This window comes from Rhea pennata, chromosome 8 (genome assembly GCF_028389875.1).
Source record: "Rhea pennata isolate bPtePen1 chromosome 8, bPtePen1.pri, whole genome shotgun sequence".
NCBI classification, from domain to species: Eukaryota; Metazoa; Chordata; class Aves; order Rheiformes; family Rheidae; genus Rhea; species Rhea pennata.
Window position 1 is genome coordinate 6,292,526 of NC_084670.1, and position 24,789 is coordinate 6,317,314.

A 24,789-nucleotide genomic window follows, 5' to 3' on the forward strand; every position below is an offset into this window, starting at 1 on the left:
ACTAACTGTTTTATCTATCCAGATTATGTTATTTCTTTCTCCTCAAGGACCTTCTCCTGACTATTGAGTGATTTGTTTGTTTTTTAATTTAGAGAAGCTACATCCCAATTTATGGGGTGCAGTTGTTGACTACTGAAAACCTGGTTTCAGAAATCAGCAAGACAGAGCTGTTCCTGAGATTGGAACACATAGCCGGGGTATTTAATTGGACTGGCAAACAAGATCACACATCACAGGCCAGTCTCCAACACAAGACACTAAAGTGACACAAATTTCTTGGAAATACTCTCTTCCACATCTTAAAATAGCTCAGGCTGTCCCATTCCTTCCCACATGCTGAAGGGCAGCAGTGCAGAACTGCAAAACACTTCACATTTGGCTGGAGCTAATTTACCCTCTGTTTACAAAAAAAAAAAAAAACTAATCTCCCATCTTAAAAGGAATATGCCACCAGCTCAGTTAACTCCGTAGAGCAGGAAGAAATTCTTCCTTTGTTTTGTTAGTGGCAAACACCAGCTACCAGGGACCAAAGTTTCATGCCACATGGTGTATCACTTTGTCAAAATGTACAGGTCTCTTCTCCAGTACTGAGGCACAGAAGAGCTGCAGTTCTACAGATCCAAAAAAGCACTCTCACTGATTAAGTACTTTGGGACCTAAAAGCGCAGGCCAGCATGCCTTCCCAAAGCAGCTAGAAAAGTAAAACCCGGGCAGAATGACAAAGGTATGTGTCTTAAACTCCTCTCTTTAAGCTTTATAGGCATCTTCTATATACCATAGAGGAACTGAAAGCAAACTCACAAAATTAAGCTTGAGTCTAACTCTGCACAGAGCCCATGGTGAGCAGAACCCGAGGAAAGGAGTAACGAATGTTCTGTGTTCCTTCTAGGTAACAGTGGAAAAGTCCAGAGGGAAGCATTTGATGACTTTCTAACCACATAGAAGAGGTGAGCCCCTAAAATAGAAAAGTTTCTTCATGCACTATTTGATTCAAAAAACATTTACTTCAAGTAACAATATAATTTATTTTAGAAAGTAAACTAATCCACCTTTCTTTACTTATGTGATGTTCTGGCAAAGAGAAGCAGCAGGTACAGTTGGAGGATTTTCATTTGAGTGGAATTTCACACAGTTCCATGCAAATACAGTGCCAGAAACTTCTTGAATGTGTCTGGCTGAAAGCCATATATTCCAGCGGGCTTCTGCAGAGAAAAGACGGAGATGCTCAGATTGCAGAAAAGCGATTAATGTAGACAAACAATGACTAAATATGCTGGAATTATACTTCTAACATGGTAGCCTCCAAATCGTGCTTACCTTCCCCAGATAGAAGGGTCTGTGGGAAGGTATTTCCACTATATGAATCTGCATAAACCTCTTGCCCATCAAACCGAGAAGCCTCCCACTGTAACCAGGGCTGACAGTACTATGCTCTATTTACTTTACAGTGAAGCTGACAGTTGCATGTAAGCACTTCCTCCATCAGAGCCCAAGCTGATTTTAAACAAGCATATTATGAGATGGTAGATTACAGATGGGGATATTTTTATGTAGGAGTTTATATTAAGCTTGGCACGTAGCTTGTATGTTAAGCAGTACATCAGAAGTACAAATACTCCCTGTCAGTAACACATGCTTAAGACTCTCCAGTAAGAACCGCTGCCTGTGTCAGCTCCCTCTGGTCAGCTGAGAACCTGCACTGCAGCTCTATCCCAGCTCCCAAACCTCCAGCATAGCTGAAAGGGTAACATCTCCAGGAGCAGTTACCTCCACCACCACCAAATTGGTCTTTTTGTTCCTGTTTGCTTACCGTAACAACTTTCTTCTTGATCTCTGGAATACACTGGGCTTTCTCATACAGCTGCTGATCAGAGTCAATCCAGACGAGGTTTTTAATGCCATCACTAGAGACCAAGTCTGTTGTATTTAACTGGAACACCATGAACTGGAAAAGCTGGCCATCTGTGCCAACACTTTGCACCACTATTGGCTGGTCCAAAACCTTGGGCTCATTCTAGAAAAGAAGGCGGGGGGGGGGAGGGGGATGGAGAGTCTCTGAAAACCCAGTTACCACAGAAACTGTACAAGCAGCTGCTGATTCTGCATCTTCTATTTGGTTCAAAGCCAGGATTTTAATAAGTTTATTGTTACCTTGCCCAGAAAATTACTCTAGTCAAACAAGTTCTGAATGCAGATTTTGGATTTTAATTGAAATTCTTCCTTCAACCACCAATGAGGTATCAATTTAAGTACTGAGACGCAGGTTGGGTTAGAGTTTTGCATTAAACCTACTCCCTGGTTCCTACCTATTAGTACTCTAACACATGTCGTATCATGAACATGCTCGTTGCTGAGAGTTTGTTTTCTGACTCGGGATACGTCACTAACCATATGTACTGAAGGTTAGTGTTAGAGCTCTGGACTGAGAAGTCTCTATCTAGTAATGCCAGCAGTGCAGATATGAAAACTACTGAAAACTGCCACAGCAAGGGAATTTCACAGCTTCACCCAGGAGCTGCAACACTACAGGACGAACAAGGGCCTAGCAAGTCAGCAGCAGCCTTGGATACGTACCCCGTACAGCATCTTAGCCTTTGCCAGTGCGTTGCCAAAAGCAAACATCATCATTTTAGCCCGAAGCTGTTCTGGTCTGAATCTCTTAGGACGAGTGTTGGCCGATTCCAGGAAGTACAGGGTGTGAGGATGAGGGTATGGATAACCAGCTCTAAAACCTAAATAGCAAATAACTATGTCAGAAACAGCTCAGTAAGAGACTATACAGCCACCTTTTCTCCTGTATCTTCAGGAATAGTTAAAGCAATTTGCCTGAATCTTTTTCTCCGCAACACTACCTGTGCCACAATATCCTCACCACCAGCTACGCAAGCTGAGCACTCGCGCTGTACAACCTATGTCCAGCTCCTCCTACCTCATCCCCATCCACCCCCTGCCCACAGCCATCAGGCAAAAAGGCAAGGACTGTACTTTAACCTGAATGCTTCGTCTAACAAAAAATCGTTGTCCAACTGCTAGATTTACCTGTGTCATCTAGCTCTCTGTACACATTCACTTCTTGAAGATCAATTGTAGGAGAGATGGGATAGAAGGTCTCTAGAGCGTGTTCTTCGGTGGCTGCTACCTCCTCCTTGGAGGCTACTGGTGGTATTGGGGCCTCAGAGTTGAGAAGTATTCCGTTCAGCCCGCGGATCTGAAGGAGAAATGATTCTGGGGAAGGAACACGAGGCTGTATTCAGACCACTGAAGTAAAATTAGCAAAAGATGTACTCATCCTTTGGGCAACAGCACTCTAGCAACTCCTTGTTCTGTAAGGCTCACTTGTGCTCTTCCCCACTACCCCCCACCAATACCCCAATAATCCAAAGTGGTAACTCAGCAGTAGGTTCTTCCACCTAAAATACCAATTCTAATTGCTAGTGCTACTTCCCTAACTAAGGGCACTTAGGAAGGACAACAGTACAGGTTTTGGACACAGCCTAATTAAACTATCAGGTCCAAGACACTGGTTCTCTTCCCCAACCATGCTGGTTCTGGTACTCTCTAACACTGTGATGCAATCACCTCAGGGCAAGGATCTTGTCATCCACGGCTGCCTATACTTACAGCACAATTTAAAACTGAAATAACCAGTTCCAGAAATGGATTTGTTTTCTCCCAAGTCTTCAACTTTCATACCAGTGACTTTGTTACCCCTCTCATACTAACGAAAAGAGCTAAAAGCTCTCCACCACAGCAGCTACTAACCTCTTTCCCATGTAGCTGCTATCCTGTAGTTTCTAGACAGCATTCTTTTAGCCAGAGAAGGATACTTCATAGTCATTGATCGACATAAATGTAGCAAGTCTTCAAAGAGCACAGGGCTTTAGAATGAAGGAAAAAAATAGTTACATAAAATGTTATCATAATGGGGGAGAGATTCTTCTGGGTCATGAACGCTATAAAACATTACTGTGTGTAAAATATATATGAGCGTAACATTTCCAAACAGTTAACGCAGATTTGAGATTAATATCCAACACACCAGCCCTCTTCCAAGTTGGCAGAGATAACGCCTGCTGTTATTAAAAAGAAGATATTCGGCATCAGCTGGAATTAGATTTCAAGCAGAAGCACCGACCCGTGGGCCAGGAGAAGCCTTCCCACGCGGTACGCGTTCGTACTACCGTCAACGTTCAGAACCGCGTGGGGATTTGGGGGCTGTCTGGGGCTTGCGTCAGGCTCGCGCCCCGACACAGACGGTCGCGCACAGCGAGCGAACGCGGCGGCGCGGGGCCCTTCCCCGCAGCGCCGCCGCTTCAGCCCCGCCGCGGCCGGGCCGCCCCGCGCGAGGACTCACCAGTAGCTCTCCCTGCCGGGCGCGGCGGCCGCCGTGCCCCAGAGGCGGGCGCGCCACACGGCCCGCTCGGCCCGGCCCTCCAGCTCGCTGCCGGGCTGCCCGGCGACGCTCAGCACGCGCGGCGGCAGCCCGCGCACCAGGCGCGCCTTGGTGAGCCACAGCGCCTGCCGCACGCCTGCAAGGGAAAGCGCGGAGAGGTGAGCGCGGCGGCGGCCGGGCCGGGCCGGGCCGGGCCGGGCCGGGGCGGGCCGGGGGGGCGCGGTACCCTCGAGCAGCCGGACGCGCTGGTGGCAGAGGCGGCAGGGCCGCTGGCGGCGCAGCGGCATGTGCTCGAGGCGCGGCCCCGGCGAGCGCCACGGGTGCCGCCAGCCGCGCTCCCAGGGCGGGAAGCGCGGCGCCGCCAGCCCGGGCACGCGGTGCTGCCGGCCCGCGTACGTGACCGCGTCCAGCTCCACCTGCTCCCGCACGGGCCGCCGCTCCGCCGCGCGCCCCGGCGCCTCGGGCGGCGGCCCGCGCGTCGTCCAGGGCGTGCGCGGCAGCGGCCCGCGCGGCCGCGGCGCGTCCGAGCGGGTGACGATGCCGCGGGCCCGGCCCGCCCGCAGCGCCGCCGCCGCCGCCCGCCGCAGCAGCGCCGCCATGGCCTCGCCGCCCGCCTCAACGGCTGCGCGCCGCCATCTTGCCGCCGCGGGCGCGCGCGCGGCACGCCGGGAGCGCGGCTCGGCGCTGGCGGCGGCGCCCGCCAATGGCGCCGCGCCGTCCCCGCTGCCCGCGGTAAGGGAGCGTCTGCAAATTCCGGGGCGCCTGAGCGGCGGATGGCGCGTTGGTAAGTGGTGAAGGGCGGGAGAGTGGCCGTCGCCCGTTGGAGGAGGGGAGCTGGCAGACGGTCCCTCTTGGGGCGCCACGTGCTCCCCAGAGACCCCCTGAGTGGGGCGGGGCCCGTGTGCGCCCCCGTCTGCCCCCCCCGGGCCCTGCCCCCCCCAGGCGCCCCCGCCTGCCCCCCCGGGCCCTGCCCGCCCCCCAAGTGCCCTCGTCTGCCCCCCCCCAGGGCCCTGCCCGCCCCCCAAGTGCCCTCGTCCGCCCACCACTGCCCCTGTCCCCTCCTCAGGGCCCTGCCCCCCCCCCAGGCGCCCCCGTCTGCCCCCCCCCAGGGCCCTGCCCGCCCCCCAAGTGCCCTCGTCTGCCCACCACTGCCCCTGTCCCCTCCTCAGGGCCCTGCCTGCCCCCCAAGCACCCCTGTTTGCGTCCCTGGGCCCTGTCCACCCCCCAAGTGGCCCTGCCTGCCCCCACCGGGCCCCTGCCTGCCCCCCATAGCACCCCTCTTCCCCCATGGCACCCCCAGCCCCTGCCTGCCCCCCAAGTGCCCCTGTTCCCCCCAGGCACCCCCCAGGCCTCTGCTCCCCAGGTGCCCCATCTGCCCCCCTCGCCCCCGGGCTGTGGGGCACGTAGCCTCTCCAGAAGTCGGAGGCTTAACTGGGTGAAAGCAGAAAAAACGTGGCCAAGCGGCCTGATTTCCCCCTCTTGGCTAAGGACGGGCTCGATCTTTGGCCTCGGTCAAGTCCCGAAAAAAACGTCGCTTAAAGCGGTTGCCTGAGCAGAAGGCAGCCGAAGGGGCCGTGGTCTCGAACGCGCCGAGCTCCGCCAGCTCGCGCGAGCCTCCGGGGCCGCGAAGGAGTCGCGCAGCGCCTCCCGAGCCCACGCTGCGCGCCTGAAACCAGGATCCGCTCTTGGAAAGCGTTAACGCTAATCTTTCCGGCTTCCTTTCTCTCCCCTGCAAAATTTGAATAATTTCTGTCGCAGAGGTGAAGATTAATTAGTGCTTGCACGGAGCTTTGAAAATGAAGCTGCTCCAAGTGCTAAGTGTTCTTTTCTTCAGCCTCGTCACCTGCAGTTTTGTAATTTCCTCTAGACTTCCTTTTGTTTAAATGATACATATATAAACGTGTTGGAGTAATACTAAGCTAACTATTGCGTGAAAATAACATAGTACCTGAGAGGCTAGTATTTTGCTTTTCATTGAAGAGCATTCACAAGGTATAGCTCTGTCTGAACCAAAGGTAGCATTAGGAAATAAAAATCACTCACCATGTGCTTCTTGTCCTTTCCTATTTGTTTTGAGTTTTAAGCCAGACTTAAATGTACTGATAAACATTAATTGCCTGCAAATTTACTAATTTTTTTTTTCCCTAGTTTCTCGGCTCTGAAATCCACCTCCAGCTCCCTTGGCCTCTGAAGCAGCGCTCCGGCAGGACACAGCTTGGAGGTTAGCTTGAAGGGTTGGCAGCTGCGCTGATGAACTGGGCAGCAGGTTTTTAAGATGTTTCTGTTCTAGGTGGCCGAGCCGCTCTCTGCCCGGAGAATACCACCTCGGCAGCTGGTTTTGATGCCAGGCTTATGTTTTGCAGGGCATGAGTGGAAGTGAGGACGACTGGCTGGCTCTCAAGCCCCAGGAACCGTCCCCGTCCCAGTGTTGTGGCAGTGGCTGCAAGCCCTGCATCTACGATGTGTACGAGAAAGCGCTTGCACAGTGGGAACGGGCCAAAGCAGCGCAGGACAAAAGCCTCCTGGTGGAAAAGGAGGAGCAGGTCGGTTTATCTTCGTCAGACCGTGACGCTGGTGCTCTGATCGGGCTCATCAGCGTTTGCGGTTATGAGGATCAGCGAGGGATGGGGCGATGGATTAAAGTGGTGTCTTAAGAGTTGAAGTGTAATTCCACGAAGTGCACTTAGAGAAACCCTCTCCCATGCCGCTCCCTACCTGCCATAAAGGGATTTTTCAAACGCTGACGTCTTCCTGGTGTCCCAAACACTGGGACTGTAGCTGATCCTGCCAGACTACGTGCCATGGACAGGTACCCCAGTCAGACAGAGCAAACCTCAGGGAAAAGTGGGAGTAGGCCAGAGAGAAAGACAGCGATAATTTTCTCTGCAGCTGATTCCCTTAGAGAGATTCCATTTTCTTGAACTTATTTTTCCTGGTTTTTAGATTCATGTTCTGAGGATGAAAAAAGTTAATATTACATGCATTCAAGTAGTTGTCTCTGCAGTGTAATTTTGACAGTGCCCTTTTATGTAAGATTAACTGTGCTGGATAAAGAAAAAATGATTGGTGGTGGAACAGCTAATGTTATTTCCTATCCAAAATGGTCATCAGTAGGTTTCAAAGTTACCCCCAAAGCAGTGCTCAGTTCTTTTAGTTCTTTTATTTGTGTTTGAGGCACGAAAAAAATGATTGCAATGAGGCATAAGAGGATGACCATGCAGCAAGGTGTAAAAATGTAATTTAACAAAGGAGAAAAAAAAAGTCTGAGTTCCCAAAGTACATATTGAAGAACCCTATAATGAATCTGCGGAGAGCTGAAATTTGTGCTGGGCCCTAGCATTTAATACATGTTCTTCTGGAGTTCTGAGTATCTCCAGCACTAAATTAACACACGCATTTGCTTCAAAAGAAAAATGAAATAATAAAAGACATTGTCTAACCAAGTAATTATTTATTGTTGTTCTTGCAGAGCCGTAATTCAGAACTAAATCCAGATACATTTACTGCATTCAGCATAAGCTCAGTGGAGCAGCTAACAGAGGACACCTACCAGTACAAATTTGAATTACCAGGAAATAGCAGTCTGCGATTGAGTTTAGGACAACATATCGTGTTAAGGTATTGTTCTCCAGGCTAGTTAAACAGGCTGCATTATGTAACCTAATATGTAGGTTTTTGCCAATAGACAAAGGCTTCATGCCAAGGAAATCATAATTTCTATACCTCCACAATGATGCAGATGAAAGAACTTGTGAGCTCATTAGCTTTACTAATTTTATGGTAAAAGCCATTCCAAACCTGTATTTTTCTTTAGTATTATCCTTGTGTTGGTGGGTCAGAAAGAACAAGGTACGATTAAAAAAATCCATTTGCAGGAGGAAAGAGTCAAAGAACAGATGTTTAAAAGAGGTGATTGACTCCATCGTGTTGGGATGAAGGCAATGAACAGTGCTAAGCCCAGAGCTCGGTATTTGGGCCTCATATTTCAGGGTAACTCTGCACTCGTGGTGTCGCATCTGATGTCCAGGCGTTTCATGACTGATTTCTTAGCAAAACAACTCTCTTGTGTAGTTTATTGCTTGCCAGAAAGGAGCCGCTTGGGAGAAGTTTGTCTCTCTCGACCATCTGTGGTAGTCGCTGTCAGATAGAAAAAGCCATGTTATGATGCCGTTGATCTGTATCTGTTGACGTTATTTGTACGTTAACAGCTGATGCACGCAGCTGGCTGGCTGTTGAAAGTACTCGCTTCTCTGCCCAGCCGTTTCTCGTAACACAGCAGTGGAAAAGGTTGGGTCACTTCAATCAATTACCATTGCCAGCAGCAAAGAGCAGGATGGATATATCCTGTGGAAAGAGAAGACTTACAGTGAAGTACAGTGTGTATTGACACAACTTCAAGGCTGTGCCCTAACTTTCATTATTTAATTACCAGATGCTGTTCAGACAGAGAAAGGAAGGCAGTCCCCAGCCCAAAAGGGATAGCAAACCAGTAAAGCATCTTCTCTTTCCTTCGCTCATTCAGCTGCTCCGTACAAAGCAGCTCGGATTTCCTTCTGCTGATGTGTCCAAGAGCAGAGAGTGTGCTATAGCCAGGGCCACCACCAGGAGAACAGAAGGTGCCTTTACCAGTTATGTTCCCCCCTTGATTTTTACTGCCCTCAGGGAAATGTTTTGCATCTGTGCACAGCCGGTGCCGCTGGGGAGACTGTCTGCTGCCTCCCACAGCCGCTAGACATGGCTGAGCTCCCCGGAGAGGAGCGGAAGTGTTGGTAATAATGTTACAGAGGCTGCCTGTGTTTTTCTCCTCAGAGGAGTGGTGGATGGTTTGGAAGTCCAGAGAGCCTATACGCCAATTAGCTCAGGGAATGCGGAAGGTTACTTCGACGTTTTAATAAAAGTAAGTAAGCCCGTACAACATAGATAGAGTATAAGGTGCTGGGAACTGTGTTTTCTTTCAGGAACTGAGCCTGCTCTCAACACATGAAGTAAGACTATCAAATCAGATGTTTCTGAAGCAGTTGTGCTTTGCTGATAAAAATTGTGGTTTTTTTCTCTCCCCCCTCCCCCAAAACGGAAAGCAGAGGAAGGTGACACACAAACAAGTGCTTTGCAGCAGGAGACCCGTTAAGCACTTGAGTGAGCCTCTTGGGAGCCTTGCTATTGCCACTGTGGAAAGAGGTGCCCATTCCACTTCCCTAGTTTCATTTTACCTTCTCAATCTGTCACTGAAATCGCACCCAGTTGTCAGCTCAGCTGAACCACTCATTTGGGGAAATCTTTGCACAGCCTTTACCCTCTCTACTCTGCTTAAAGCAAAAGAGACTCCTCAAAGCAAAGGAAAAGTTTTGATTTGGGTGAAAAACATAGATAGGCAGTAGGTACTACCTCTGGTTCGCAAGCAGGGGTCGGGAGCCACCTGCAGTCAGGGTGGCCCACAGAGCAAAGACATAGCCCATGGGCGCAGACACAGAGGTGCATGGGGTGGCAGAGCCCCATGCTGGGCAAGTGTCCTGGCCCTGCTGAGCACAGCCACAACAGGTGAGCTTGGCCAGAAAAGTTGTCAGAATTCAGCCCACAGGGCACTTTTTGTTTTGCATACAGAATATTAAATTCAGGAAGGTTTTTCTGTTATTGTATTTGTATGTCTTTGCTGATTCCTTGGGAGCAGACACGTGCATCAGTATAGGTGTGAAATTCGGAGTGCTGCGTGTCCCAGGTGGCTTGCAGAGCCTGACCGTTTGTCCTCTGCCTGTTTTCCAGGATTTCACGTTTGAGGGGTTTATTATGCATTGCACAATCGGATACAAACCCTGTCTTTAGAAATGTGTACAGCGCCTCTAAGTCACCTGTAGGAGGGTCATTTCACCATTCTTGTGGCAACTGATGTGTGGTAGGGGAGAGAAGTGCTGCATTTGAGTTGCATTAATAGGATACATTTGCAGGATGACTGTGAAATTTCATGTATACTTGCTTATTACTCACAAGTTTTGCATTTCAATAATAATAGTAATGATTGTAATGATACCTTTCCTTTATATAGAACCTTTCATCCCAAAGGGAGCTGTAGTTATTCTCTGGCAGTGACAAAAGAGGTTGGTAACACCCAGTATAGAGCAGCCATTTTAATAACTCACTCTGTAGGTTGTGGTTTATTTCATACTATTCAGGCAATTTTGGAAAGTACTATATTATTATTATTACTATACAATCCAAGCACTGTTCAAACCCTTCTGTATCCTGTTATTATAGCATTGCATTTGTGATACTACAGTTAAGAGTGAGGGAGTTGCCATTTACAGAGTATAACCCTCTTTTTGAGTGATTTTATAATGTTAGGGTTTTTCTCTGTGTAAAACTGGGTATAGAAGTTTCCCCCAGTAATTAATTATTTTTTCTTTTTGTTTGGAAAAAAAAAGTCATTTAAAACCCACTCCATCACTTCTCTCTTCAAATTTTGGAAATAATTTTGGTGAAAGAAAGATTGTATTAATTCCTATTACCCTGGTCCATTGGGAATAGGCAATAAGTGGGGCTTAATTTTCTGTTCTTGTCTTGGGTTTCTATATGTATTTGAAAAAGGTAGGTATAGAATACTGTTGCTCTGTGATGTCCTGCACACTGCACGGGACTGAGTACCTGCCCAAAGCCCTCTGAATGCAAAATATTGCTGACAGTAACTCTGAGCATCTTATTTAAGTGAGGTTGTTACGAGGTGCGGAGCAGCTATGGCTTTGTTAGCTAGTACTGCTTGAAGCACAAAATCATGCTTTCGCTCACACTTTCTCATTGCCTCTCTGTAGTTTACCGGTTGCATTTGCCCACAGTGCTATTTGGTGGCCAGCTAAAGCACAGTGGAGGGAGCTGGGCTTCTGTCCAACGCGTGTGCGGAAAATACCCCCAAATACTCTCTTCTTTTGGATTATACAGTCAGGAGTCTTTGAAGGCTTTTATCCCATCCCACCTTCCCACCTCCAGTTGGGTTGCTCTTTCTCGGGTTTATCGGTGGCGTCACTTCTGCCGGCGTGACTGTTCTGCTCGTGGGCTCATGAGGGTCAGGCTGGCGCTGCGTTCTCGCCTCATCCCGCAGGCTGCGGCTCGTCTTTGACGCACGTTCGTTCTCGCTAACCGTAAGCGGTCCTAACAATTATATATAGCAGCACGGCTGCTGGGATGGTTCCTTCATTTTCAGGCCTCTCCTTGCTCCTGTGTTTCTGGCAAGCACTGACCCTTTCTCATCAGTCATGAGTGAGGTTAGCATTCCTGCAGGCAAAAGCCTGGATAATGTTTTTTATGCCTGACAGAAAGTAAGGCAGATTTTTGCTAATGTCTTTCTTCTGTGAGGCCCAGAATAACTACTTAAAAAAAATTTTTTTTTTGGAGGAATACTCCAACATCCAGATGCTCTGTTCTAAAAACAGCTTATTATAAATGAGAAACCTGACTTTGGGTCACTAATTGTATCAACACAGCATCCGAGAGACTGAAATAAAGCAAAAACTATGCAATGTTTATATAACTATCCAGAGGGCATTTGTAGACCCCATACTCAGAGATTTGGAGAACGTTTGAAGGTTTGGACTGTGCTTTACATTCAAGACACTCTTCTCTGCGTGCTTTGTAAGCAAGAGCTCTGCTGTGGTTTTTCCAGTTTTGGAAAATTCAGACTGCATGAGAGTGGATTATGTTTACACTATAGTCAAGCTGGAATGGATCCAATATGGTTTAATTTAAATGTCTTTGTTTGGGGTATAACTTTGAATTATTTTCCAAATAGAATGATCTTTCTTTTCAAACGCATGAAATGCTTTTTGCCCCCTTCTTGTTTAAATGTAGATAACTTTATAATTGACTTTAAGCTGGGAAACTTTCCAACAGAGTATAATTATTCTTTTCTTTTGTGCAATGTTTTTTTTATTAGTGCTATGAGGCTGGGCTAATGTCACAATACATAAAAACCTGGAAAAAAGGAGACGTGGTCTTTTGGCGTGGGCCGTTTGGAGGGTTCCCATATCGACCTAATAAGGTTAGTTCCCTAAGAGACATGTCACAAGTTCCACTTGTGACAGCTAGCTTATTCCATAGAAAGGACGTCTTTTCTTTGGAGTAAGCTAGCTGTCACAATGTGATTACTGTTTTCGTGATTATTTTAGGAACTTCTCAGGTTACTGTACAGTAGTACAGCAGTCAGTTGGAGAAAGTACATCTTGTTGGACTGCAGAATATTTAAGAAATAAGAGGAGAGGGAGGTGGGCAGGAAAGACCGGAAAATATTAGTAAGGGTCTTTGGGCATCACTTGCATTAGAAGTTCTTGCTATGTTAAACTACGGGAGCTTATTTTGCACCAGCAATGAATGAGATTGGTTTTTCCCTTGTTTGGATCATGTTGCTGTTTTGTGACTGAGCAGGAGCTGAGAAGAGGTGTTTATCTTCTCTCCTGGGTATTCCCTGAGCTGTAGCAGCTCTAGGGAGGTGTCTCGCCACCCAACCGCTCTGCAAATGTTGGTCCCACCTACTGATACGAGGCTTGCTGCAAAGAAAGGCAGATCCAGTTTCAGGGGAAGGTTTCTTGCACACTCTGTTTACTTAATTCTGACCTTTCAAATGGGAAGCAGAATTAAAATACTGGCCATTTAAGATCCCAGTGCCCTTTTTTCTCCTTCTTTTTTATTTTCTCTTTTCTTTTTAATTACAAATAGGGCTGTAGAATCACAATGGCCAAACTCCATGCAAGGCAATTATGTTCTGATTCTTGAAATACTCTCCCTGCTGGTTTTGGCTATTGTTCACTTCTGTTCTTTAAGCTTTAAGATACCATTTGGGACAGAACAAAACTGCCATACCCAGAAGTAGCTGCATTCAGGGGCTGGCTGAGTGATCCCTGTACATGCAGTTTGCAGGTCACCTTGCAATAACTTGTAGAAGACCTGTTTAATGTTTATAAATTGTAACAGAGGTCCTGGATGTGAGTTTCATAGTCAAATTTCTTTTTACCTCCATTTGCTGCTAAACAGAATAGGATTCAGTCAGGCAGATCAGATCCATTCACAATAAATTTCCTACTCAAAAGACAGTACAAGGAGCCGCTGCCTTCCCACTACCAGCCTCCTCCAACAGGCTCATCAGGGTACGTGGGGTGGAAACTGCAGAGCCCATTTTCTAGCAAGGCACTTAGGGCTTGAACACGTGAGATTTTATAGACTGCTGGTTCCCACTAACTCTGATTAATTGAACCTTCGGGCAGTATAAAGGAAATCATTTCAAGTTCAAATGGGTATGTACATAAAGATGTGCTCTAGCTTTCAGTGATGGTAGTAGGAGTTGGACTAGGCCACATACATAGCAAATCCATTTGGATGTTATTCATGCCAATAGCTTTTCTGTTGCATGTGGTGGCATCCTGCTTCTGGTAGTCCTTTGGCCTCCAGCATCGCAACAGTTTGTATCTGACTGCATAGGGTTGGGGCTACCAAATCCCTGGTGGTGATGAATAGGCAAAAAACGGTTTAGGCAGTGAGGACCCAGAAAAGGGGCTTAATTTCCAGTTCTTGTCCTGGTATATTAGCTGAGCTGGAGAAAGTGCTGGGAACCTTCTCTCCTCCTGGGCACAGCACCTGCCTACCCAAAAGTCCCCACTCTGTGCCTCTGCTGGTGCAGGTAAATGAGCAGAGTGAGTATCCCCCCTGCAGGCGTGAAGTGCGGGGTATTGCTAGTAGTTCTTTGAGAAAAGTCACATAATGCACCAGGAAGATGAACGGATTAGGATGGGAAAGAAACCGTTCCCTCAGGGAATATTCAGGATTGCTCTTTACAGCTTCCAAGATTAACCCAGGATCATTTCCAGTGGGAAAACAACGCACAGTGGGTCAGCAAAGGATACTGCTAAATTGGAACTGAAACACAGATGAGTTGAAATCGAGGATAAAATTTGGATAAATGTTTATATTTGGATAAAATCAATTTTCATTAGATTTGCTATAGAAATCCTGACAGTGCTCTCTCTAACTATGGATGAGTTTTTCAGAAAAATACATTTTGAGATCTAAATGTACTGGTTCATGTCCTTCAGATATCTGATATGTTCACTCACAAGGGACCCTATACCAGCGTGGCAGCAGGGAGGAACTGAGAACGAGGGCATTTGTTTACAAACGCGATGGTTCGTTGAAATTTTTTGCTTCGTTTTTAGTATGGAGAACTGCTCATGCTGGCTTCTGGTACCGGCCTTGCACCAATGCTTCCTATTATGCAGTCCATAACGGAAAATGAAGAGGATGAAACCTTCGTAACTCTTGTTGTCTGCTTCCGTTCATTTGGAAACATTTATCTGAAACCTCTTCTCCGAGAGCTAGCTCGATACTGGAACATCAGAATATTTTACATCCTAAGCCAGGTAAATGAACAGAAGATATATTTATACAGGGGTTCTGTGTACTGAATGAATCCCTGTCGCTTCTGCTTTTATGTCAGCATAATCTTAATTCTTTCCCAGTTGACAAGGCTATTTTGTGATCCAGTTGCTCCGGTTCTTAAATCTATACATTCTCACACTGCTACCAGTCTGGAGAACTTCAGGGAAGTGACCATCATTGCCTTTCCCTCTTGGCCTGCCTTGGTCGCTGTCCTCTTGGGAAGGACCCATTGATTCATGCTCACCATTGATCATTATCCCACACCGTTTCAGGTGACTGTTGCTGCACCTAAACATTTACGCAAAGAAAACTTGACTCTGAGAGACCCGCAGCAAACAAACTACTTCTCCTTTCTTAATGCTGGTGCCTTAATCTGTCCTCATCTTTCATTCATTGCTCATGGCTACAGCTCTCTGCTTCTATGTATGTTAGCACCAACTTCCCAGCAATTATTTTTCCCAGCTGACCCATTTTCAAACTTCTTAAAGTTGTGTCCCCCTCTCTAAAATTGTTTTCTATGCCAAATCCATGGGATGAGGGCATACCTCTCAGTGGTCTTATACTTTGAGCAGTCTTTTTCTTTTTCATTTGGTCCCAAAGTTGCCTGTGTTCTGCACAGACTTGGTAGTTGAAAATTATTTCCTTCAGAAATGAGTGTTCATTGCAGGGAGGTTATAGAAAGAATTATTCATGCTGAGGGAATGAATCCCATTGCATTTTTAGTTTCTCAGATGAATCATTTGTTTGCATCTCTTGTGGTGGATCTGCCTCATACGTTATGTTCCATATATGGCTTTGGCAAGTTGTGGAGACTGGGTATAGAGAAAAGTACTTGTGCACTGGGTACCCTCTTGGCTGATCTATAGGAACATAATCGTTAACTGTCTCTGGCGAAACAGCGTAGGTACCCTTTTCAGGACTGTGCTGTCTCAAGAGCATTAGGAGGTCCTGAACTTCTACCTAGTGAAGGGCTAGAAACTCATTTCACTCCATCCTCACTGTCTGCCCCACGTGTACTTCTCTACCTTTCCTTACCATTTCTTCTCTTAACAGGCTTGTTGTAGACTAACACTGCGTCACAGATCTTCCCTTTTAGAATAACATACCTGTCTGAGTATTTCACTCTGCTGCCTGTCACCATCACATCTCACCACTTTCTGCTTCTCATTAACAGCAATAGGGGAGTCCCCACTGGATCTAGCAGCAACTAGCAGCAAGGGATCTAACATTTCTCACGTCACAGGATCAGAACTGTGTTTCGAGCAGGGTTGGCTTCTTTTAGTTGTTTCATTTGAGCAAGATAGAACTGAAAGAGACTTGGGAATGGAAGAGACAAGAGAGAGAAATAGACTTGGGACTTAGAGCTTCGGATAGAAGAGGCATGGTGGGGATTCTCAAAGGAGAAAGTTTTGCAGTTTCTTAGCAATAGTTACATTCTGGTTTTGTTCAGTCCCCTCTGAGTAAGCGGCCGCCTCCCTTGGCAGAGAAGAGTTTGATCTATTTGGGCCAGGTCTATCCAGAAGGGGAGTCATGGGGGTGAAAAATCTCCTCTGAAGTACTGTGGGGGGACGTTAGAGATGTGGTTGTAAGCAATCATTTGTCCTTTTTACTGTGGCACACAGCAAACCTTTTACCTTTTCAGGAAAGTTCACTGGAAAAACTTCCTTGGAGCTATCAGGAAAACACATACATTGGTCGTCTGAATGAAGACCTGGTGAAGATGATAACAAATTCCTGTCGAAGAAAGCCATTTGTATTAATATGTGGCTCCTCTGCATTCAGTGAAGATATGAGTAGATATCTGAAATCAGCAGGACTTGAAGAAGATTCCTATTTTGTTTTTTAGCAGGATATTCCTCACTTAAGGAACCTAAAGCTGAGCCTTGGATATCCTTGTTTCTCTGCAGGCACTGCTTCAGATCAGCCATCTCAATAGTTGGAATTTCTTGTGCATGTACTTTTAGGCCTTTGGATCAAATATTGTTGCCAGGATCATTCCTACTCTTGTGAGTATTTTAAAGATCAGATGTCGCTCCAGATTGGCTGCTATAATCACCCATGCCTCAGGGAACGACATGGTAATTCTAACGAAAGTCTTCACGTGCAATTTAAAGAGAGGGTGCTAAAAAGCACCCAAATAAACACCTTTGCTTTGATATGAAGACCAGCAACTTGCGTTGAATTCCATGTTAATGTGCAGTGGTAATGTGCCCTATTAGATAAGAGATTTAATCTGTGGGGAGAAGACATTGTTGCTTGAAGAACCAGCAAAACACTGGCCTGGCACACTGGCATCGTGGGGTTCATTTTGGCTGTGCCATTACCTTCCTGGATGCTGTCAGGCCAGTCGCTTCAGTCACTCTGTGACTCGGTTTCCCCTAATACATCATTATACAAGGAGGCAGGTACTGATCTCCTTTGGAAAGAGCCTTTCCAATCACTTACGGACAAGGCTGTGCATGTGCCCAGCACAGCCTGTGTCGCCTCCCCTGGTTTCCAGCCCCTTGCTGCCTGGGGGGCCCGGAGCATCTCCAAACTGCGTCAGTGCAGGAGCTACTTTCTGTCAGGGAAGATGGGTGTCTGCTTTTCGTGTCCCTGAAGTGCTGTATAAAAGCCCTGCTGCACTAAATCGAAGCTCTTTTCAAAGAAACAGCGGTTTCTTTCTGCCACAGGACTTTGGCAGAGGAGGAAGGCTGCCAGGATGGGTGCGCGTCTCGCCGGAGGAGCGCCTGGCAGGTGGGAGCTCACCAGGGCTTTATCAGGGCGATCCCCTGCATGGCACGGGCAGAGCCCAAATACGGCTCCACTCTTTTGCCCTCTTAGGCAGTGTGTTTACTAGTGGCACCTGGAAATACAGTCTGTCCGCACACCTCTGCACTCTTGCGTTCATTCCCAGTTGTGTCCTGTGTTGGAAGTGCCCAGAGTTTGCAGAATGATGACAAATGATGATGCCCCCCTAAAAACCTCATCATCCTTATCTCATTTTTACCTGTATCAAATAGTTACACCTTGCATGCAAGAGATGGGGTTTGAGGGCTGCTTGGAAAAGCAGTATGCACTGAAACGATGGCTCTGATTCACACGCTGGGAGGCAGTGAAGGTGCCTGGATGAAGGTCCCGCCAGCCCTGGCTGGTCCTGTTGCATCTGCTGTCTTGGCCTTGTCTTTGCTTCACCTCAACTGAGTTTCTGATTTCTCCACTCACTGTCGTAGTGAGGCTGGCACTTTTACTGGCTTAAATGTAATATATGCAAGCTTGGTCAGTAAATACTCTGTTACCAGCTGTGCTTCTCTGGTAGCATTTCTCCTTTGGTTTTGCAGGTGAGACTGGGGTGACTGGAGTCCAAGTGGCTGGAATTAATCCACTGTGGATGCAGCTTTTGTCATAACTTCATCAGAGTGAAGGCTTACGAGAAAGCCCTTCTCCTGGCACAAAATACATTCCTGGCTTTTTAAACGCAGAAAGATCCAGGAACGTTGCCCACGTTGGATCCAAGGCTCAATCTCAGCTCTGATCCAAGCTGTTTTTCAGCACCCATAAGCCACAGTGTCATGGAGGAGTTTTCCGTAGCATGAGGCTGATAAATAAGGAGCTGCTTTCTTTGGTAGCTCTCCCTAACTTTGGCCCTAGCTAGGAACATGTAGAAAATATTCTCCTGGGAAATTACATATTCTGAAAATCTTGCTTGGGCACCTCTTGCTTGGAAAAAAAAATCCTCCTATCTGAGATGTTGCTGAAAATCCCCAAAGCTTTTTTTGAGAAGGTAAAACTCCCTGCTCACTTTGGGAGAGGGAGGAATCCCACAGGGCCTGATACCCCAATATGCCGGGGTGTTTTGGCACATTCGGGCCGGGCTGGCTGCTCCCTGCCTGGCTGGTGCAGCCCTGCTGCTGCGGAGCCTCCTGCGTCGCACGGGCTCCTAGGTTGGACGGGGAGAGACGGATGGAGCAAACCGCCCCTGGGTCTCCTCGCCTTTGGAGAGACTCTTGGAGAGGTCAGAGAAACTACCGCAGGGTGACGGTTTTACAGGGAAACGGCGATGCTGTCAGTTATCCCGGGGCTTTGTGGAGCTGGAAGCAGCCGGGCCCCCGCCGGTGCCAGTGGCTCCTTTCCAGCCAGGACGTGGGATCCCCTTGCATCTCCTGCTGGGGCCGGATGATGCTGGCGGGATGCGGGACGGGCGCTAACATCCCCAAGAGCTGCCCCATGTCTCCAGCAGCTTTGCTTCCTTTTTTTCTTCCCCCCACCATGTGGAGCCTAAATACTTTCTTAATTTCATCTCATTATTTCCTGCCTAAATAATTCCCGCTTCTCCTGGGGACCATATTTAAACCTTTGATCTTCTCCGAAGTCTCACAGTCCTGCTCGCATCCTTTCTGTTAAATGAATCAAATGCCTTTTGGGCTCATGATTTATGGATTTGCTGCCGGAGGAACAGGGGGAAGCCCCCATGCAGCACGCCTCTAATGAAACCGCAGCCGTGCCTGCGTCTCCGTCGTAATTATTGCTCTTTTTCTCCATTCCCTGCTCCTCCCCTCTGCCCTGCAGCCGGGTCCGTGGCCGAGGGGCAGCGGCGCCGCAGCAGAGGGAACGCCGGCGGAGCGTCGCTGCCGAGCTGGAAGTTGTCCCGGGTGCTGTGGTTAACGCCTCCAGCCCTTCTCCGAGGGCTCCTCAGGGCTTCGGATCTGCGCCCGGTTTGTTCAGCCCACGACTGCGGCTCCCGCGAAGCCGGGCTTGGGGGAAGACCCTCTGCGTAAATATTGTGGTTATTATTCCCTGTAAATATATGCAGACACTTAATGACCTTGGCATGGAGCGTTTCCTGGGGATTAATGACCATTTGGTATTAATGGGCCTTAGCTGCACCTCAGGCCATCGGCTCCTCCCAGGCCATCATTAATCCACACGAAACGTCTCAGGCATTGATCCTCGTTGCTTAATTAATAAATGCAACTTGTCTCACCGGCTGAGATTTAGAGATACTTGCTGCTTCTTTCCCCACTGCTTTGAAGGTGACTTTCTTAGCTCAGGTCTCTCGGGCAGCGTTTCCCTCTTGAGGCCTTCGTGGGTTTCTGCTGGTTCCTAGCGTTCATCTCGGTGTCGGACGTGGCCGCAAAGAAAAGTGCTTCGCCCGTGGATGGGAGGGGAGGAGGTGAAACGCTGCTGCGTTTGGCGTTTCTCCGGCTAATGTGGCATAGCGCAGGAAACAGGTCTTTTGGAGCGAAGTCTCGATTTTCTTCAGCCGATTCCATCCACTTCCCGAGCACCTGCGCGGGCAGCCGGAAAGCGGCGTGAGCTCTCACGGAAGAACGTTGCAACTCGCCGAGGTCTTAACAGGTTCTGTAATAATCGATGTTTTTGCCTGCGAGTCGCAATTCATTTTACATCTTCTCGTAGGGAGGTGAGATTCGCTCTCGGCAGCGCTCACGAGGCCTCGGCCAACTATCGCTCGTGGGCCTGCGGAAGCCGGCTGGGAAAAGCCTGTTGTTGGTCGGTTTTCCTCCCACCCTTAAGGATTTGCGAGGGGCGGAAACCCTCCGGGCGGGCTCAAGGAGCGCTTGCCCTGGGCCGGACGCCGTGTCCCCCGCGACACCCTCCGCTCGGCCCCCGAGGTTTCCGTGGGGGCTCGCCGCTGAGCATCCCGGGCAATTCCCGAGCCTCCGCTTCGCTCGGTGGCACGGCTTTGGGCAAAAGCATGGACGGAGATGCGTTCCCTGTTTCTCCAGCTTTTATCAACAGTTGGCTTTGTGCGGCGAGTGCTGCAGTATAAATCACGTTAATTCCTGAGGTGCTTTTCCCTGCTAAGTCTGAAATTCCCATTCTGCTCCGCTGTCTTGCCTGGTGAACTAAATTATTTTCATAGCCCCTTAAGGGCGTATTGTCAGCCCAGACTTACTGCCGTTATACACCATATCTGAAACATTAATATCTCTTCTAAATATAGTGTATTGACAAGGTATCTGGTATAGTGTAAATCCTTGGGACATTTGATCCAGATCATTAAAACTGAGCGAAGGAAGGGAGGAATAGATCAAGTTACCTTGCCGCTCTTAATTCAAACAAGCCATGAATTATTCATCCCACTATTAATTCTGCAGTCCTCCTTTTTTATTTATTCCTCTCTTTCTTTCTTTATTTATTTTTCTCCCCCGGACGGGCAGCTCGGGAAGGCCCCCGGGGCGCCGGAGGGAGGATGGGGCGCCGCGGGGTGGGCTGGCTGGCCACGCTGGCCCTCCTCTCCGCCGCCCGGCTGCCGGCCGCCGGCCGCGGTAAGAGCCCGTCGCGGGACGGGGCGCAGCGGGGCTCCCGCCGGCCTCCGGCTGCCGATGGCAATCGGGGAGCGGCACCGCGCCGGGGGTGGGCTCGGGCTGCGTGCCGGCCGCCTTCCCGAGGGGCGCGGGAAGTCGGTCGGAGCGCTGCCGGCCGGCTCCCGGAGAAGGGTCCTCGGGGAGCCCGGGGTCCCCGGGGTCCCGGCGTGCTGCCCGCGGGCTCTTTTTTCGCGCAGGCATCAAATGCGGCGGGGTGCTCTCGGCGCTGTCCGGCAACTTCTCCAGCCCGAACTTCCCGGGGCTCTACCCCTACGACACTGAGTGCACGTGGCTCATCGTGGTGGCCGAGGGCTCCTCCGTGCTGCTCACCTTCAGCCACTTCGACCTGGAGTACCACGACACCTGCGGCTACGACTACCTGCAGGTCTACAACGGCGTCGCCAGGGACCGCGGCAACCTCCTGGGCACCTTCTGCGGCAACCGCCCGCCGCCCTCCTTCACCTCTTCCTGGCACGTTCTGGCCGTCATCTTCCACTCGGACAAGCACGTGGCCAGCCACGGCTTCGCCGCGGCTTACCGCAGAGGTAGCCCGGGGGGAGGCGGCGCGCGGGGAGCCGGGGCGTGATGAGCACCGCCACCACCGCATCCCTCCCCGCAGACGCCTGCGGCGGGGAGCTCACGGCACTGTCCGGCGAGATCACCAGCCCCGACTACCCGGAGAACTACCCCAACAACGCCGAGTGCCGCTGGAGCATCCGGGCGGCAGCGGGCGCCAGCGTCAGGCTGGTCTTCGCCGACTTCCAGGTGGAGAACGACGACGAGTGCAGCTTCGACTACGTGGCCCTCTTCGACGGGCCCACGGCGGCGGCCGCGCGCCTGGGGCGCTACTGCGGCAGCGGCAGCCCTCCCCACACCGTCTCCTCCGGCCACGAGCTCCTCGTCGTCTTCAAGTCCGACTTCAACATCGGCGGCAGAGGCTTCAAAGCCTATTTCTACTCCGGTACGGGCACGCCGCGGCAGCGTGGGAAGCGTGCCCCTGCGGCGGTCGCTGCCCACGTCCCGCCTCCCGCGGTGCTGGGGCGGGGTGGCGTTTAGGGGGTGCTCTTCGGAGAGAGCTCCTGAGTTGGTGGCTAGGAGCTGGCGCCGGGTATTTCCCGCGGCACAGGAAGGGCTGTTGCCCTGTTGGCATACGGCAAATGCAGCCGCGAGGATTTGAGGATGCAAATCCCAGAGCGGGGCTGCGGGGCACCGGAGGGGGCTGCGTCCAGGCTGCTTGAGATCTGCCTTTTTTGTTGTTTTCTTTCTAAGCAGGCGAGTGCCAGGAAGTATATACAGCCGTCAAAGGAAATTTCTCCAGTCCTCAATATCCCAACTTCTACCCCAATAACCTCAAGTGTCAGTGGACCATCCAGCTGCCCCCAGGGTACCGAATCAAAGTCTTCTTCTTGGACTTGGATCTGGAGGGACGCAGCAGCCTGACAGATGGCTGCGACTACGACCATCTGGCCGCGTTCGACGGAGGCGCCGAAAACGCCTCCCTGCTGGGGAGGTGGTGCGGGCGAGAGCAGTTGTCTCCCATCGTCTCCAGCGGAAACAAGCTGCTGCTGGTCCTCCACACGGATCGCAACACGGCCAAGCGGGGCTTCGCCGTAGCCTACGTCGGCGGTAAGGCGGCACGCGCAGCGCGTGCTGCAGTGCTTCTGCAGAAACTGCCCTGTTTGCAATAGCAAATCAAGTGATTCTTTAAAAACGGGAGTGGGAGGAAGCGGCAGGCGAGGCCCTGCTCTTGCAGGAACTGCTGCCGTTCCTCCTCCTGCACCCAGAGCTCGCAAAGCTTTTGAGCGTGGTCGCTCGATGCTGGTGAGCGCCAGCAGGTTGCAGAGCGGGGTTAAGCGCGGCCCCACGAAGGCTGCTCTTGACTTCTGTTCCCTCCTCCTTCCTCGGTGCTCTTTGGGGTTTGCTCAGCGCCACGTTGAACGTTCGGGATCAGCTTTCCCGGAGTCCGTCTGTCAGTCTCCGTGACTGCCGTGCTCCCCAGGTTGCTCATGATAGGAAACCCAGGGGGTTTTCCAGGACACCTGAATCTCAGGAGCTCCCTGGCGGTAGGTCGGGCTGGGGGGACGCATGGTAGACCCCACGGGCAAGGCGGGGCCGGCGAGGCTTTCCGAGGAGGCAGCGCTGGCAGAGGCAGCGGGGGCCGCCTGGGGCAGCAGGCGCTCTTGGCTTCGCCAGGAGGAAGGCAGCAAAGGTTTTCATTTCAGCTGGACCTGTGTGATTTACAGCCCTCTGAATGAAAACCTTCGCACCAAGAGAGAGGACAGGACCCGTTTGCTCCTCTCCTCCATCTAAAGCACTTGAGTTATTTGGTAAATCTTCCAATGGTTTTACGCTGCGCCGAGCGCAGCAAAGCGACACTGTTTTCCATATTGATTTTATTGCATCTTTTTGGTTTCCTGAGGCCAGGATTCGGAGGGAGCTGGGATAATTCAGTAATTCATATCGCTCAAGTGTTTGGCTGGAGCTCAGTGAGGGTTAGCTTTAATGAGCGGGGCACCAGTCTCCCCGCTCCTTGTCCTGAAGTTGCTTTCTGCACCCAATGCTCCAGGCTGCCAGGCCCCTGTGAAAAATAACCTTTCCAGGGGGCAGTTTTCCCCCAAAAGGCCTGGCTTGGGGACAACCCCCTCCCACTGGCGCTGCCTGGGTCGGTCAGACGGTCTCTTCCCCCCGACAGTGGTGCCGGTGAACGTCAGCTGCACGCGGACGGACTTCCACATCCAGGTCCCCGTGCAGTCCCTCGCCCCGCTGGAGAGGCACCGGATTTATTTGGGCAGCCCGTCCTGCGCTGCCCAGGTGGCCGGCTCGAACTTTAAAATACACGCCAGGTTCGACACGTGCGGCAGCGAGTCCCAGGTAAGCGCGCGGGGGCCGCGGCGGCGGGCGAGCCGGTCGGCCGGCCGCGCTGCCCCGCGCTCGCATCCTCCGCCTTGCAGAGGAGGAACAACACCTCCGTGATCGTCAGCGTCCTCTACATCGACTTTTCGGCGGGTGGCCAGGAGGACGTCCACCGGTACGAAGTGCAGTGCGAGCCCAAGAGGAAGGAGGCCTGGGTGAGCCTCCTGGCGGGCCCCGCGCCGCAGCGGCCGAGCCCCCAGGCGGAAAACCGCGCGGACGGCCAGCGGCGGGAGGCGGAGGCCGCCGGCGCCCACGACGGCAGGAGCCAAGACACCAGCGACGTCGTCTTCATCAGCATCTGCATCCTCGCGGGGCTCCTCATGGTCATCGCCGTGGTGGGGCTGGTGCTGCTCTGACGGGGCTTCGTCCCGGTCCGGCCGCGGGAAGCTTCCGCGGCGGACGCTTCCTTCTCCGGTTTGTTTTCCTCTGTCTCTCAATCTGTCCGTCTGGCAACTCCGGTGCTTCGCAGCTATTCCCGCACCTTCTTCCATTTGTTTTCCCTCTGGTGCTGCTTCTTTCGGGAAAGTCGCGTTGTTTGCCCATGGCTGCAAATAACCCTGTCGACTATTTCGAGCTGTCTTCTTGAACGTACAAGCTGCAACCAAATACAGCGGTATTTTCAGCAAATGTTTTCCACGCTCCTGCCTGTGTTTGTGTGGGCGCCCTAGATCTGTGCTGGAGGCAGCTACCGGCACCGACGTCTCCATTTGGCGAATGTGGGTCTGTAGCGGTTATATGGGTGTTTCCGGGCAGTGTTTTGGGATG

At 50.6% G+C, this 24,789-nt stretch overlaps 3 protein-coding genes across 4 annotated transcripts; 2 read left to right on the forward strand and 1 right to left on the reverse strand.

Annotated features, from left to right (window-relative positions):
• Nucleotides 1-1,000: 1,000 nt before the first annotated feature.
• Nucleotides 1,001-4,992, reverse strand: MRPL37 (mitochondrial ribosomal protein L37). Its single transcript, XM_062581586.1, has 7 exons — nt 4,620-4,992; nt 4,355-4,529; nt 3,763-3,878; nt 3,040-3,225; nt 2,575-2,732; nt 1,811-2,014; nt 1,001-1,202 (listed from the first exon to the last, which is right to left on the reverse strand). The coding sequence occupies exons 1-7, from the start codon at nt 4,990-4,992 to the stop codon at nt 1,125-1,127; spliced, it is 1,290 nt and encodes a 429-aa protein (XP_062437570.1). The 3' UTR covers nt 1,001-1,124.
• Nucleotides 4,993-5,087: 95 nt separating this feature from the next.
• Nucleotides 5,088-16,965, forward strand: LOC134143425 (NADH-cytochrome b5 reductase-like). 2 transcript variants are annotated; one of them, XM_062581498.1, is made up of 8 exons: nt 5,088-5,177; nt 6,542-6,659; nt 6,757-6,936; nt 7,863-8,011; nt 9,203-9,290; nt 12,312-12,416; nt 14,581-14,784; nt 16,446-16,965. In XM_062581498.1, the coding sequence occupies exons 3-8, from the start codon at nt 6,760-6,762 to the stop codon at nt 16,647-16,649; spliced, it is 927 nt and encodes a 308-aa protein (XP_062437482.1). In that variant the 5' UTR covers nt 5,088-5,177; nt 6,542-6,659; nt 6,757-6,759; the 3' UTR covers nt 16,650-16,965. The 2 variants fall into 2 exon arrangements, with proteins under 2 accessions (XP_062437482.1, XP_062437483.1); XM_062581499.1 differs by lacking the exon at nt 5,088-5,177 and having other exon boundaries at nt 6,339-6,614.
• Nucleotides 16,830-24,519, forward strand: CDCP2 (CUB domain containing protein 2). The gene is made up of 7 exons (XM_062581587.1): nt 16,830-16,881; nt 17,405-17,539; nt 21,309-21,656; nt 21,731-22,072; nt 22,384-22,737; nt 23,804-23,982; nt 24,063-24,519. Exons 1-7 carry the CDS (start codon nt 16,830-16,832, stop codon nt 24,378-24,380), a joined length of 1,728 nt encoding a protein of 575 aa, XP_062437571.1. The 3' UTR covers nt 24,381-24,519.
• The last annotated feature ends 270 nt before the right edge of the window (nt 24,520-24,789 follow it).

Bases quoted from the DNA above. Each gene is read 5' to 3' on its own strand.
- MRPL37 (XM_062581586.1), bottom strand. From the start codon at position 4,992: ATGGCGGCGCTGCTGCGGCGGGCGGCGGCGGCGGCGCTGCGGGCGGGC. The intron at 3,226-3,762 runs GTTAGTAGCTGC...TTCCTTCCCCAG, and splicing joins AGCAGCTACATGGGAAAGAG to AATCATTTCTCCTTCAGATC. The intron at 2,015-2,574 runs GTACGTATCCAA...CTTCTTTTCTAG, and splicing joins AGGCTAAGATGCTGTACGGG to AATGAGCCCAAGGTTTTGGA.
- LOC134143425 (XM_062581498.1), top strand. From the start codon at position 6,760: ATGAGTGGAAGTGAGGACGACTGGCTGGCTCTCAAGCCCCAGGAACCG. The intron at 6,937-7,862 runs GTCGGTTTATCT...TTGTTCTTGCAG, and splicing joins TGGTGGAAAAGGAGGAGCAG to AGCCGTAATTCAGAACTAAA. The intron at 14,785-16,445 runs GTAAATGAACAG...TTACCTTTTCAG, and splicing joins TATTTTACATCCTAAGCCAG to GAAAGTTCACTGGAAAAACT.
- CDCP2 (XM_062581587.1), top strand. From the start codon at position 16,830: ATGTCGCTCCAGATTGGCTGCTATAATCACCCATGCCTCAGGGAACGA. The intron at 16,882-17,404 runs GTAATTCTAACG...GTGTCCCTGAAG, and splicing joins ATGCCTCAGGGAACGACATG to TGCTGTATAAAAGCCCTGCT. The intron at 23,983-24,062 runs GTAAGCGCGCGG...TCCGCCTTGCAG, and splicing joins CGTGCGGCAGCGAGTCCCAG to AGGAGGAACAACACCTCCGT.